The 15,783-nt window shown below is 40.7% G+C and overlaps 2 protein-coding genes across 8 annotated transcripts in view; both read right to left on the reverse strand.

The window, feature by feature from the left end:
- Window positions 1–238, reverse strand: part of GGACT (gamma-glutamylamine cyclotransferase) — a 42,376-nt gene extending 42,138 nt beyond the window's left edge. For 2 of the 3 annotated variants that reach the window (XM_025440968.3, XM_025440964.3), the window contains exon 1: window positions 151–224. The gene's annotated coding sequence lies outside the window, so the exon portion shown is untranslated. Of the gene's footprint in view, window positions 1–150 lie in introns of all 3 variants that reach the window. The other variant, XM_025440961.3, reaches the window with a different exon arrangement.
- Window positions 239–13,183: 12,945 nt separating this feature from the next.
- The window catches only part of TMTC4 (transmembrane O-mannosyltransferase targeting cadherins 4), a 64,526-nt gene continuing 61,926 nt past the window's right edge, over window positions 13,184–15,783 (reverse strand). For all 5 annotated transcript variants that reach the window (XM_035704511.2, XM_025441371.3, XM_025441369.3 and 2 more), the window contains 2 exons: window positions 15,696–15,765; window positions 13,184–14,471 (listed from right to left, as the gene is read on the reverse strand). In XM_035704511.2, the coding sequence (XP_035560404.1) occupies window positions 14,323–14,471; window positions 15,696–15,765 (219 nt within the window). In that variant the 3' untranslated portion in view covers window positions 13,184–14,322. The remainder of the gene's footprint in view (window positions 14,472–15,695; window positions 15,766–15,783) is intronic.

Consider the following 15,783-nt stretch of genomic DNA (forward strand, 5'->3'; position numbering starts at 1 on the left):
GCGGCCCCTTCGCGGCCAGGCGCGCTCCCCGGCCTCCTCCTGCCCCCGCCCGCGCGGGGGGCCGCGCCCCGAGTCCCCGGCGTCCCCAGAGCGCCCGCGCCGCGGCAGCGGGGACCGAGACCCCGGGTCGGCCCGCGCCCAGCGCCTCACCTGCGGCGGGGCGCGGCGCCGTCGGGAGGGCCGGCCGGGCAGCGAGCGGAAACGTGGGGCGAGGCGCGCGCAGCCGCCCCGGGAGGCCGCCCCCGGCGGCGCCCCCTGGAGGCGGGACGCGGCCCCGCCCGCGCGCCCCGGCCGGGCCCGGCCCGTGCACACCTGGGGCCGCCCCGCAGCTAAGGGCACGCGCGCCCACCACCAGGCTCCTCCGGAGCACCCGCGCTCAGCGCTGGCATCAGCGGATGCAGGTGCTCCTACGTCCATACCAACGGGCATTTTCCGATTCTCCCTTTTAGAATAAAACAGTGGTTGTGGGGGACAATGAAAGAAATGACTTCCCGTCTGTCCCCTGGCGCCCAGGACAAACCTGGAACCCCAGACATTAGAAGAGTGAAGACCAAAAGCTGAAGGAGAATTTTTCTCTGGAAACTTTGTTCATTCCGGGTTTAAACAATGCTCCTTTTGGGACCCAGGTGACGAGAAGGGCACAGAGACAGAGCCCACTCCTGTCGCCTCTCTCCAAAGACACAGAGTTACTGGAATGGAATTATCCACCTTAATCATTTTCTGCCCCTTCCACTCTTTCATGTATGTGGACTAGGTTGTTTTTGTTTGTAAGATTTATTTATTTTTTTATGATGATTTTTTTTTAATTTTTATTTATTCATGATAGACATAGAGAGAGAGAGAGAGAGAAAGAGAGAGAGAGGCAGAGGGAGAAGCAGGCTCCATGCAGGGAGCCCGACGCGGGACTCGATCCCAGGACTCCAGGATCACGCCCTAGGCCAAAGGCAGGCGCTAAACCTCTGAGCCACCCAGGGATCCCCTTTAAGATTTATTTATTAAAGAGAGAGAGAGAGAGCAGAAGCTGGGAGGAGGAGCAGAGGCAGAGGGAGAAGCAGACTCCTCGCTGAGCAGGGAGCCTGACGCTGGGCTCCATCCCCGCACCCTGGGATCATGACCTGAGCTGAAAGCAGATGCTCAACCAATTGAGCCACCCAGATGCCTCGTATGTGGACTAGTTGAAACTTTATTACAATTTCATTTTTATCCAAACGTTTCCAATAATAATGCAGATGTGGCTGTGTTTTGGATGGATATACAGTTCCCAAAGAAAACTAGAAGATCATATTTATAAGCCATAATTTATTTCCAAAAGTTCTTTCTTGTCTTGGGAAGTTTATAATTAAATTGAAATATTAAAAAAAAAACTTGTCTAACATATATTTTCAACAATATATTTAAAGAGTAGCAGTAATCATCTTAATATTTTTTTTAGTGAAGAATGATTCTTTTTTGAGGGACGACAAATCATGTTGGCAAAAGAAAATGAGCCAAATACATGAATAAATAATTCTTCTGGTGAAGGAAAATTAAAGACGATGACAAGGGGAGCATTCAATTGTATTTAATGCCAGGTAAGCCTGAGGAGTCTGATTCAACATAGCTCTGTGGGATAATGTCTTCAGCTAACTCTCAAGAAATAACTCATAAACAAATAGTTTATAGTAGAAGTTTTCAAAATGTGGCCCCAATCCAGTAGTATCAACAGCACCTGGGAATTTAGAAATGTTAAATCTCAGGTCAGACCCCAGGTCTTCTTAATCACCAATTCCAGGAGTGGGGCTTAGCATTTTGACTAGTGTCTATGATGCGCTTTCATGTTTGAGAACCATGATTTAGTGAAGATTTGCTCCAGTGCTTCTCAAACTGAAATGTGCCTGTGAATCAACTGAAGATCTGGATTAAAAATACACATTCTGGTTCCTGTGGACTGGAATAGGATCTAGATTCCCAGGATCTACTAGATGGGCACACACAGGGTGTGACCCTGTGTGAATAAACTGCCCAGCAAAGGCAAGGGTGTGGATTACTTTCAGAAAGGTGAGAGTCCCATAGTTTTTCAAGGAATCTGTGTGGTCAGTTACAAGTCCATGGCCTGTCAGTTTAGGATTGGTGGGCACACAGGAGTCCTTTGTAAGCCAATTGCTCTGGTGGGTTTAGGAACAGAGTTGACTCGGGAAGGCTATCTGGCTGCATCCAAATTGTGGAGGTGAGTGACTCACCAAAAAGGGTTCAGCTTCCCATCAGCTAGCTGTTTTTGTGCTCATTCTGGTCTATTATTTTGCCATCTATAATCTCCCATATCTTCCAGGCTCAGGGTCAAGCGTACAAATGATTTATGTAGGTTTAAAGCTCAGACGACATTTCTTTTATCAACTCAAATGATTTAAACCAATAGATTGTCTTTAATTGGAGTTTTCTGGTTTAGCCATTGTCATTGTTTAAATCCAAGCGGGTAATTGCCAAGCTCTTGTTTTCCAGATTTCGGTGCGATAAGGTAGATAAAATAGATGCCTGATTTATATTTATATTTGACTAAATACACTGCTACTTTATGCAAAAGGGACGGCCCCATCTCCTTGTCACTCCTCCCACTTGCCGCCAGCATTGCAAATACCATACTGAAGATAGGAAAACATCTTCACCTCTTGAAACTGTAGTTATAATGTGAAATAAATAACAGAATGAGGAGACTATATAAGGAGATTGGAATCTAACTAAATAACATTACAAAATCTACTGAAATGTTATCAAATTATTCTGGTAAATCATTTTAAAAAGTCATCTTTGGCCCCAAATAACCTACAACATAAATCCAATACTTGTTTTTGTATGGCCCATGAGCTAATGAGTTTTGCATTTTAAATGCTTGAAATTAAAAAAAAAAAAAAAGAAAAAAGAACACTTCATGACACATGAAAATTACATGGTATTTACAGTTCAGTATTCATAAATAAACTTTTACTGAAAACAGTCACTATCATTTAATCATGGAGTCTTTGCTTGTCATTGAGACTCTGTGACCCACAAAGCCTGAAGTATTTACCAACTGCCCTCTTACAGAGTTTGTCTACCTTGCCCTTGTAGTTTTTTGCTCCAGCCTCTGTTACAATACCTACCTGTCTCTTCTGTAATAGTTGATTTATATGACTGCCTCCCTCCTGGACTGAGTTTCATGAGGGCAGACTTGTATCCTTTTTATGAGTTTCCAGCATTTGCCACTATGGTACACAGAGTTAGGTATTCAGTAGTATTTATTTAAGTGAAGCTTACTTTTTGATCATTTTCCTTATCTAATCTTTTTTTTGAAGATTTATTTATTTATTCATGAGAGACACACACACAGAGAGGCAGAAACAAGAGGGAGAAGCAGGCTCCATGCAGGGAGCCCGATGTGGGACTCGATCCTGGATCCTGGGATCAGGCCCTGAGCCGAAGGCAGACATGCTCAACTGCTGAGCCATCCAGGCGTCCCTTCCCTATCCAAATCTATGTGAACTTAACAAAAAGGCTCTGCAGTTCAACACAGGATCCATTAATTAGGCTAATTTAGAAACTTTTTGTGCAGAAAGTAGAACAAATACGTTCTCCCAATAATTGGACTCCTTATTTCCATTTCTAAACCTGGCTCTAAAAAAAAACTGTTGTTAAATTTGAAGGCAGCAGGGTTATATTTTTTTCCTTCTTTTCATTCTGTCAAGTTATTTTACTTATTACAAGAGATCTTACTGCTAAACAATTTCCGTGGCCAAAAAATGAACGAAGAGAGAAAACCAACCTCGTGAAGCTATCTATGTTCACTCACATTAAATTCAATCCTGGTATTTCTGGAATTAATGTTGTCAGATTTTTTCTTTATTTCCTTTTTTCTTTTTTTAGAGAGAAAGAGAATGCACTCAGGCAGGGTGGGGAAGGCAGAGCGAGAATCCTCACCTATTGCAGATCCCCATGAAGGGCTCAATCTCATGACCTTGAGATCATGACCTGAGCTAAAATCAGGAGTCAGACATTCAACTGACCCAAACATCCAGGCGCCCCTGCTGTCAGATATCATTTTTAAATTTAATTAAATTCAACTTGTCAACGTATAGTATAATACCCAATGCTCATCCCATCATGTGCCCTCCTTAATGCCCATCCCTCCATCCGCCTCCTCTTTGGCAACCCTTTATTTGTTTCCCAGAGTTAAGATCTCTCATGGTTTGTCTTGCTGTCAGATGTTTAAAAATAAGGCATTGACTTTTTCTCCGCAAAAGAAATGTGGTATCTTTTCTGAAAAGTCTATGGACTTTTCCAGGCAATTGCAGTTGAAATGGTTTATGCTATTCTTGCCCATCTTCTGTACTTCTGGGGATGACAAGTAAAGACTAAAGAGATAATATATATGAGATTATTTCATTAGTTTTGTTGGATAAATCCCTAACCATGAGTAGGAGAATAATTATGAGAACTCCCAGAAAAAGTAATTTGACCAATAAAATATGTTATCCATCATGATGAAAGCTAATTACGTTGCAAAGAACCATTGTTCGGCCACAAACTAATCTCTGAGTATATAATATTGCTGTCATCGTTCTTCCCAAAACCAGAATCAAGTAATTTGGTCCTGCTCTCCAAACAGTAACTTTCTAAAGGAAATAATGCTGACCTGGTGCCTAGAAATGTAGATATTACAAAATGTAGCTTGATTCCCTTGAACTATTGATGTAGGAAATGAACATATTTTGAGTGCTGTCATGTGACCAGCATATTATGACTCTTCTCTTTTTTTAATCCCTTGAATGATAGTATGAAGCAGAGGTTATCATTCCCATTTTACATATGAAATGGCTCCAAAAGGCTAAACAACTCACTTAAAGACATGCTGCCAGTAAATAAAAGTGATAGGATTTGAACCCATATCTGGGTGAGCCCCAACCCATGCTCTTTAACATGAGGGCTAAAATAGGGAAGCTGGGTAATATACACTGAGATGTATGTCATCTGGGCTCATAGTTTCTTTTTAAGTAGGCTCTTTTAAAAAGGTTTTTTTTTTTTTAATTTATTTATGAGAGACACAGAGAGACAGAGGCAGAGGGAGAAGCAAGCTCCATGCAGGGAGCCCCATATGGGACTTGATCCTGGGACCACAGGATCATGCTCTGGGCTGAAGGCAGACACTCAACCGCTGAGCCACCCAGGCGTCCCAGTTTCTTTTACATTTGAACCTTGTTGTTAAAGGTACTGATTCCAATGAACAATTTCTACACGTGTAGTTCTTTCCCTGAAGAGCCTTCATATACGTGATTACATTTGAGGCTTACTCTTGCATTGTATGGTAAAGACCAGTTAGAGAATTTGTTTTACTTTACAGATGAAGGAGGGAGGTTACATAGCTTGCCCATTCTTACTGATAATTTCAAATAGCAATGTTTCTTATTGTCAGTGCTTTTCCAGAACAAGGTTTCTTAGTAGGAAAGCAGCAGTCACCCAGGGAAGGGTGATATTTGACATATCACTTCAGTGTATCCATGGGAGGAATGTGTCTTCCTGTTCACTTTGCAGCCAACATAATCTGTGCTATCTTAGTCTGATGAATGGAGAGGAGAATTTTCCTTTTTCAGTCTGAGGTACTTTTACCTTCAAAATATTGTGAAGGACTAGAAACCTTGAAAATATTTTGTTTCCACAAAAGCATTGGCATTTCAAACATTCTTACATTTCACAACAAATATTTTATTTATTTTTAATTTTAGATTTTATTTGTTTATTCGACAGACAGCACAAGTGGGGGGAGTGGCAGGCAGAGGGAGAGGGAAAAGCAGGGTCACCGCAGAGCAGGGAATGGATGCGGGCTCCATTCCAGGACCCTGGGATCATGACCTGAGCTGAAGGCAGACTCCCCACTCTGAGCCACCCAGGTGCCCCCAACACAACAAATTTTTATTTTTTTTTTTATTTTTTATTTTTTTTAAATTTTATTTATTTATGATAGTCACATAGAGAGAGAGAGAGAGAGAGAGGCAGAGACACAGGCAGAGGGAGAAGCAGGCTCCATGCACCGGGAGCCCAACGTGGGATTCGATCCAGGGTCTCCAGGATCGCGCCCTGGGCCAAAGGCAGGCGCCAAACCGCTGCGCCACCCAGGGATCCCAACAAATTTTTAAATAACCATTTATATCAGCATCCAAAGAGGCTCACTTTTATAGCTTTTTATAGAAGACTTCTGTATAAGATTTAGGTATTTTAGTAAAAAAGGGTTATGCATCTGGGGATGTTTGAAGACCCTGGCATAGCACAACCCTCTTATTTCATTGAGAGAAATTAACAACAAAGCCGCAACCACCACTACCACTATTAATTTTATTAGAAGCACCTTTGATACGCAGTAAATAATTAAGTGGCTCATTCCAGGTTTCTGGTAACTAATAGCAGGTTGGAAGTGTTTGTAACTAACTGAATTATTAAAGTTTTAAAAAAAATGACTAATGCCTTGAACTTGGCCCTAGGATAATCTCATACTCCTGGTCTCTGTTCTTTCTACTTTATCACCTTGTTTGCTGATGTCTGCAAATTCCTAGACCAGTACTCTAAAAGCTATCATCCAATTTACTTTATCAGAAAGTTCTAGAAATGAGTAGCTTTTATTTTCTTTAAGAACAAATCTCAAGTCTGGCCATCAAAATTAATGCTATAGAAATGTAGCTGCTAAGACAAACCTGCTTTTAAAAGATGAATAAAAGTGCAATTTAAATCTGCAGGCAAAAATTTTTCTCAAACGCTTGTCACAAGTTGGAAGCAGAAATCTTTATTGTTCCTTGAAAAATGCCACGTATTTAAAAATTATCAGAAAGGCAAGATGCTCAAGATAGTCTTTATAAATAGTGTAGCAGATTTAAAGGGGGGCCCCTGGGTGGCTCAGTCAGTTGGGTGTCTGATTCTTGATGTTGGCTCAAGTCATCATCTCAGGATCATGAGATTGAGCCCCATGTCAGGCTCTGCACTTAGTGTGGAGCCTGCTTGGGATTCTCTCTTTCTCCTTTTCCTCCCTTCTCTGCCTGTCCCTCTCCTGTCTCTCCTGGCTCTCTAACTGTACACATAAAAAAATAAAAACAGTACTTGCTAAATGAATCAGACTCAGAACACAGTGCTAAAAATATAAATCTGAGATTGTTTCTGAGGCATTTAATTACAGGATACGAAACTTCAAGAAAAGTAAGGGTTATCCCCCTTCAATTATTTATTGAACATTATTACATGTCAAACACTGATCTAGGGCTTTATATAACTTTTCTCATTTAAACCTGTCAATAATTCTGTGAAAAAAGGTAGTTTTATCCCGTTTTGTAGACAAGAAAGCCAAATTGCTGAAAGACTAGGTTACTCGCTGAACTAGTTTCCTGGGGCTGCCACAAATTATCAGGGACTGGGTGGCTTTAAGCAACTGAAATGTTGCTCTGGAGGCCAGAAGTTTGGAGTCACTTACTTTGAAGGCTCTAGGGGGGATCCTTCCTTGTCTCTTCAGCTTCTGGTGGCTCCAGGCATTCCTTGGCTTTTGGAAGCATCCCACCAATCTCTGCTTCTTTCCTCCTATGGCCATTTTTCTCTGAGTGTCTCTCTGTGACCTCTCCTCTTATTAAGACACCAGTCTTTGGACTTAGGACCCACCATAAATCCAAGATGATTTTATTTCAAAATAGTTAGGTGTATCTGTAAAGGCCCTCTTTCTAAGTGAGGTCACATTCTGAGGTTCCCAGGGGATATGAATTTGGGAGGTGACACTACTCAACCCACTACATTTGCCTAGGGTCATACAACTGAATGAGTGGAAGAATAAGATTCAAAGCCAGGTGTAACACCTTTTCCTTTCACATGCAAGCTTTATGCACCCAAAGGCTAGCTATTTCCAGACTACCACCGAGATGGTCACATAGCATCTAGAATCTAGTGAAGATATAAAGGCTTTGTTCAGAGAAGAGTCTAAATTGCACACCCGGGGTTCAGCCAATGATCTGGAAAATGCTGCCTTCCAAGTTCTTGCCACTCAGCATTGCTCTGGAGCCCCCATCTCCCCAGAACTTTTTTTGTCTGCTGGGCAAAGCAATTTAGCAACCACCTTGGTTACCTGAGTTTCCATTATAGTGTCTCCCTCCCACCAATGCCCCTTGGCACAGCTTTATTACAAACAAATCCATGGCTCTCTTGAGTAAAGATTTCTCTGTGAGCTGCACATGTAGTTTATTTAGAGGGAAAAATTATATCAAATGATGCAGATATTACAACGTAGAAGGTGAAAAGTCTCTCATTCCCACTTCTTATTACAAAGAATTGGCCAACGTTAAGATAAACTATAATTCCTATAAAAGTTTAAAGAGATTGGAAAATGACAGAAGAGGCTGAGAGCCTTAATATTTAGTATCTTCTTTTGGCTTCTGTCCCCACCATTATCTTTCCTTGTCTCCTTCATTCCAACCACACTATTCCACACAGGACCTTTGCTCCTTCTCCTTTGAGCTAGACACCAGCTTCCAATTTGTATTTTATGAGGAGTATTACTCTTAAAAGAGGATAAGAGCCTAAATTAATGTCTTCTTGGTAGAATTTTAGAGGTGAACGAGATCATTTAAGACAAGACTCGGTGGGATTTTTTTTTTTTTAAGATTTTATTTATTTTTTCACAAGAGACACACAGAGAGGCAGAGACACAGGCAGAGGGAGAAGCAGACTCCATGCAAGGAGCCTGATGTGGGACTCGATCTTGGGACTCCAGGATCACGCCCTGGGCTGAAAGCAGGTGCTAAACTGCAGAGCCACCCAGGGATCCCCTCTGTGGGATTTTTAAAATGAGGCTATAACATTCGATAATCATTAGTATTAGTATTTATTAATGAATATTTTGAGTAATATTAAGTACCTTACTTTACTGAAAACTAGGGTTACTCAACTCTGGGGATCCCCTATTTGGGCCAAATATGGTAAATGCAAACACTTATCCATGTACAATATGGCTGACCCCTTGATGGACTTTATGCCTTAATGTCCTCTTCCCCAGATGCCCAGTGAAGCTTTCACTATAAATTTGAGGTCCAAAGGAGAAGGCAGAGGTGACTGAACCATTATCTGTTTCTGTGAAATAGAAAATTGAACTTGATTGTAAGTTTCATTGCCTCCAGGAAAAACAGATTCACTAACTGGTGGAGAATTTTGAACACAGAAGAAAAGAAATGCCCTGGCAACATGGGACTTGGACAGCTACAAATGTAGACATGAATGCTTGACCAACAGGCCTGTGGACTCCCCAAGAGAAGTTCCCTGGAAAGGGGATGGTAACAGTGCTTAAAGGCTGAGGTAAGGTAGACTGAAGCTCCACAGGGGCAGAAATTCCCTTTGTATGCACTTTCTTTGGTGTCCCCAGCAGCTGGCACAGATGGTATACAAGAAATTATTTTGTAGCGGGGTGGCGCCTGGGTGGCTCAGTTAGTTGAGTGTCCGACTCTTGATTTCAGCTCTGGTCGTGATCTCAGGATCATGAGATCGAGCCCCATGTCGGGCTCCCAGCTTGGCAAGGAGTCTGCTTGAGATTCTCTCTCCCTTTCCCTCTGCTCTTCACCCCTCTCTAAAATAAATAACTAAATATTTTTTTAAGATTAAAAAACATATTTAGGGACAATTTGTAACATAAGAATGGCACAAGAGATCCTTGTGGTGGGATTGTTCTATATCTTGACCATGATGACCACACAAATCCTCACAAGTAACATTTTATAGAGCTAATGAGGACATATGAAACTGATGAAATATGAATAAGGTTGGTAGATGTATCGATGTCAATTTCCTGGCTGTGATCTTATACTATAGTCACTTAATCTATTACTATTGGAGGAAACTGGGTGTAGAGTATTGGGAGCTCTGTATTATTTCTTACAACTTGCATGAATCGACAACAACCTCCAAATGAAAAGTAGTGATGTGAGAAAAAATAAAGCAGTAATGTGAGAGTAAAAACAGTCTAAGAGAGGTGATAGCAGTCCAGAATGTAAATGTGAGTCAAGATAGACTGACTTTGAAAAGCTAAACCCTGTTTAAGTTATTTATTTATTTTAAAGATTTTCTCTATTTATTCATGAGAGACACACACAGAGAGAGGCAGAGACACAGGCAGAGGGAGAAGCAGGTTCCACGCAGGGAGCCTGATGTGGGACTCGATCCTGGGACTGCAGGATCACACCCCGAGCCAAAAGCAGATGCCCAACCACTGAGCCACCCAGGCGTCCCTAAGTTTTTTATTTAAATTCCAGTTAGTTACTTAAGCTAAACTGTTTAAAAGAGAGAAGCCCCTGAGGGAGGAGTCACAAGACAGACACGTGTGTGGAAATCTAGGGGTGGATGCTCCCCAGAGGGAGATAAAGAGAAGTGGAGAGCTATGAGCTTAGTGCTACTTGCCCAGGTGGGAGGAACGCATGGTGGGCCCCAAAATACACATCACAAGATCGGGCCCAATGCCATGTATATGTGCTGCCGAAGCGAGCACCCCAATGCCATGTAGAGTGAAGAGGGCTCCAGTGACCTGAACATCTGCTGGACATCGTATTTGGCAGAGCCTCTGTGAAGATTCTGGCTGGCCTTACAATTTTCATTCCCAAACTGGGGTTTGGCCAACCATAAAAATGTACAGATGTGTCTACATCTGTCTCTTTGTGTAACCTGTAACATATGGGGACTTTATTTCCTCTTTTCTAGAGCTAAACTCCAACCAGGTTTGGGTCCTGACTCGGCTTCTATCAATCTATGTTTAACTATATGAGAACACTAGCATTCCCTCACCCACCCACCTCCCATCCATCACCAGTTGACTCCTAAGCATTTCTTAGATCAGTTCACAAGTCTTCAACTTCACTGCCACTTGGTTACAGCAAGCTGGCTCATCCTTCCCCTGGACACATGGAATGGTCTCTTCACTCCAATTCCTCCCCCATCGATAGCCCAAGTGATCCTTGCAAAATAGAAATCTGATTGTGTCGCCTCTCTACTTTGCAGCCTTCCATGGTTTAAGGACCGTTTAGTCTGCAAACCCTGGTGAATCTGGCTCTAGTTACCTTACCTGCTCTAGCAAGTGCCCCTCCCCCTTCTCCTTGGACTTTGTTCTGCAAGTACTCTAACTTTTTCACCCAAGAGCCTTTGCATGTGGGGTTTCTTATGCACACAGCCCAGGTGTTCCCAAGCTTGGCACTACTGACACTTGTGGCCAGATAATTTTCTTTGGTGGGGGCCATCCTGTGCATTGGAGGATATGCAACTGTAGCATCCTCTCACCCACCATCAGTTGCGACAACCAAAAAATCTCCAGGCATTGCCAACTGGCCCCTGGGGGCTGAATCTCCCCTGGGTGAGAAAACTACTGGCCTAGAGCGATCTCATTCCTCTCTGCCTATCAAATCTCAGTTCAAAATTCACCTTCCCTGGGAACCCCTTCAGGCAAGATCCAGTCTCCCTCTTCTATTATTAATTTTATGACTATTTGATAAGTATTGTTTCTCATGGTTACTACCCGTTACATGAGGGCAATGGGCCATGTCAACTTCTACACACCACTGTATTCCCAGTGTCTAGGAGAGTATCTGGCACAGAGCAGGCACTTAGATTTGTTTGAATGAGGGAATGAGTGTGTTTAAGGTCAAATATGCTGTAAAATCTGCACCCTTCCAAAATCCAAGCTATCATTTATTTCTTTATAATAAATTTATTTTTTATTGGTTTTCAATTAAGCTATCATTTATTGAGGGTCTACTGGGTCAAGTACTTCATTGCCATGAGGGAAGTTTTATTATCCCCATTTTACAGACGAGAAACTGAGGCTTAAGCAGTGCTAAATGGCTTGCCTATGACATCACAGTGGGAGAACCCAGACTCAAATCTAGGTTTTCTCATCCCAAAGTCTAAGCTGATAGATGTGAATACAGACATGGATGTCCAGTGCTTTGCTGTGGGGCTCAGTCTTTTATCCTGCATATTTTAAGTGAATAATTTGAAATCAATGCAAAGGCCATGCTTAAGAAATAGGATAGAATCAGAACCCCCGGGGGCCCCATCTAGGCAGTAGGCTAAGTCTAAGGATGAAACTTTTAAGAATTACTTACTTTATAAGACTGCATGTAAACAAAGAAGAAATGTAGCAAAGAGAGAACAACTGCAAACTGCTTTTCAGGATTTGGGGATTTCACCATCAGGGAGGTGCAAGATGGGGATCAGGACTCAGATTTCTCAAACAGGAAACTACCCCTAACCATGTCTATTTGGACAACCACCCATCCCACCCCCCTACAGTGATCAGTAACAAAAACATTAAAATAAGGGGGAGAACAAGGTGACAGTCTCCCGCTTCTGCCTCCGGTGGACGGTTGGGATGGAAACCCAGGAAGGAGAAGGTAGGTGCCATCGAAAGGTGGAGAAAGAAGGAAGAGCACCAGTGTGGTGCACTTTCAAGATCTGCAGAGACAGGAGACTGTAGTACCAATCAAACTACTGTTTTCTCTGCAAAGAAGGCAGCTGTGATGGAAATCCTGAGAGATGGAGCTGGAACAGTGCAAGCTAAGGTGATTCCTTCTGCAGGCAGGGCTCCCGGATAGGTGTGTCTTGATTTGACATGAAAGTTTTAGTATCAGTAGAAAAAAAGAATCCTGAAGGAACTTTTACAAGAAATGTTTTTCTTTACTCTCAAAAGGCATGTACTGTTTTAAAGAAAGACATTTGCTTTAAAAACAAAAAAGATCAACAAGCATATAGTGCATCTATTATCTGCCAAGCTGAGTACTGTAGGAACATAAATAAGAATATGACAGCTCTTGCTCCTGAGAGATCTATAAATTGTTACTGTTATTTTGGGACCTTTTAAGAAATGTTTGAAACACAGCACTTTCTTTTCTGATGTATGTCAAACACTAGCACTTTCTTTCCTGAAGTACCTCAAACCATCATAAGTTACGATTTCTAAATTACAATTTGACGCAGACCTGCCCTCCCATCCAAATTTGAGTGTAGAGAATTAAATTCATTTCCTTGTGGATCTGTTCATCCTGTTCTCTAAACCTGGATATTCCAGACTGCAATCCTATTACATGGTCCTTGACACCAAAGAGAAGCCACATACTAGAAAGGACGAACTGGTCACTTTGATTTCATTTTAAAGGGAAAGGAAGACAAAGTTCACTACTTTGAAAATCATCTATTAAGAGGGCAGTACAACATTTTTATACCAGTTTGTGTAATAATTTTACTGCATAAGAAATTACAGAGATTGCATAAATCATTAGCTCAACAGTATATATAGAAGAGCAAAACAAAGCAAACATGATTATTCTGATCAAGTAAGAGGAAAAATTTCAAGTCTTAAAAATACCACAAACACCCCAAGTATGACTCCTTTTAAGAGAAAATTTACCTCTTGCATTTTCTGGATACAGTAATGACTGCAGTTCCATTAAGCCAAATGGAAAACTGCTTTACAGCTAAAAACATGAAAAAGCAACTTACATAGATACGTAGCCCTCTTAATACCGGATATAACAAAAACAAAGACTTCAGACTGCCTGCTTTTGCCTAAAGCATGGCTTGAATTTTCTATTAATAGTAACAGCTTAAGTAGAATATGAATACTATATAACTTCCTATGTTATGAAGCTGCACAAATTGGGAGAATCCAAAAATTATTGCAGGAGTGAGTGTCTTCCAATGGGGGGAAAAGTATATAAATATATTAGATGTTAAAACTTCATTCTTCGTGCAATTATTTGCCCTGTTCAAAACATAAAAATACAAATAAATATATTTCCTTACAAATGAAGTTTATGGTGTATTGTTAAAAAATGATTAAAAAAACAAAAATCTAAATTTATTCTTTGTCATTAAATAAAAATTCTAATATACAGACACATTTGATATTTATATAAATTGTTAAGAGTCAGTTTGTCATTTCTTGTTCAGGACTGACATGTAATAGTACTAGTCTCTGTACAACATGGCTCACACCCCAAATGCAGGTTTAATTCCACTGTGAGTCGCTCCAGATAATTTTTTTTCTTTTTTCTTTTTAATTAAAAAAGATTTTATTCTTGGAATTTTAGAATTTACATTTGAGTTGTCTGAAAAAATACAATTTCAATGCAAAAACCACATCAAGCATTTAAGAGTATATTGCTGGTGCTGTAATCTTTTTGCATGTCTTTGTTTTCATAGAAAAAAAAACCCAGAATAAAATAAACAACACTTAAGACTTTCAAATGGTTAAACATAACCACATAATATTAATGATATGCTTCATGCACACAAACAAAAATGTAGGATAAAGGATCAGACGTTTTTCTTTTGCATTTGTTCCAGCTTTCTTCTTAACAGGCCATAATTCTCCTTAGTTCCTAATGCAGTGGGGTCAAGCTGCAGAGAGATTTCATAGTGTTTTTTGGCCAAGTCTAGATGTCCCCAACGATGATAAAGCACAGCTGAAATAGCAAGAGATGGATTTCATTGGAAATGCTTCTGAATACCTTGAGGTATTCCTAACCACTTGTAAAAAAAAAAATAAAATAAAATCACAGCACCTCTGCAAACAGTTTTCAGAAATTGTTGTTTAAAATAATATTGTCTGTACCACAAACTTTATTTATTACAACCACATTCTCTGGTGATTGTCCGTTTAACCACCTCCTGTTACTTCTGGGGTTCTGCATATCACTAGACATAACCCATCTACCTAAAGCAACATTATTACATAAAGAATTAAAGGAAGAGTACACGAAGGCTGCCATGAAATTTCCAGGAAGTAAGGCTGGATAGGGCTGGAGTCCGCCACTGCTCAGAGCCCTGACCACGCAGAAGCCCAGCATATGAATAAAAGATTCCCCTATATCTTTTGTCAAAATAATATCTTGTTGTTACTAGCTGGAAATAAGGGCTCTAACATTAAGATCTGACCATAAAATGATAACTAAAATCTAATTATCAGAATGATAAAATGCTGATTATTATTGTGATTTTGTGAGTAAAACCAACTTTTGACATGGGCAGAAGGGTAACTGTTGCCGTTTCACGACTTTCATGATGAGAAGCTACAGAGTCTGTAGGGAACAGATTTGGTAAAAATATATTCACATGTGAACCATTCTAAACATTGACATTGTTATGCTCTAAAAATCTTAATTATTGAGATGTAAAAATGGAAGAAAGCAATTTTAAGGAATAAATCACTGTAAATGCACTTTTAGCCAAGATATGAGAACACATAAGAACACAGGGGAGACCAGGCTACAATGGGAGGTCCACTAGGGAAGAAGGGAGAGGACATAAGTTAGATTAGAAACTTCCAAAGTACTTCTTAGTTTAACATTCTAGGATCTTTCACACAAAGGAAGAAAATCAAAGTTTATCATAAAAAGGGGATACACTGAGTGGGGGATTATTGGAGTTGGTCTAGTCATACAATTATGACTTGTAAATATGACTTACTTAGATACTTTTTTAATGTGTTAATTTCTTAAAACAAACACACACACACACACACACACACACACACACACACACACACACATCTTAGAACCAGATTATAAAGGCCAATACAGGCTAGATTTGAAAAAACCATTCTCCCAACATTGATTTTACAGAAATGCACACATTTTTTAAAACTTCCACAGGACTTCAATACAATTCAAACTGAAACACTTCCTTACCCAAATTACCATGGTAACTTGCAGCATTTGGATGAGCTTTAATTGCTTTGAGAAATAAAGCTTCAGATTCCTGAAGAATGATATTAAA

The sequence above is a fragment of the Canis lupus genome, chromosome 22 (assembly GCF_003254725.2).
Source record: "Canis lupus dingo isolate Sandy chromosome 22, ASM325472v2, whole genome shotgun sequence".
Lineage (NCBI taxonomy): Eukaryota > Metazoa > Chordata > Mammalia > Carnivora > Canidae > Canis > Canis lupus.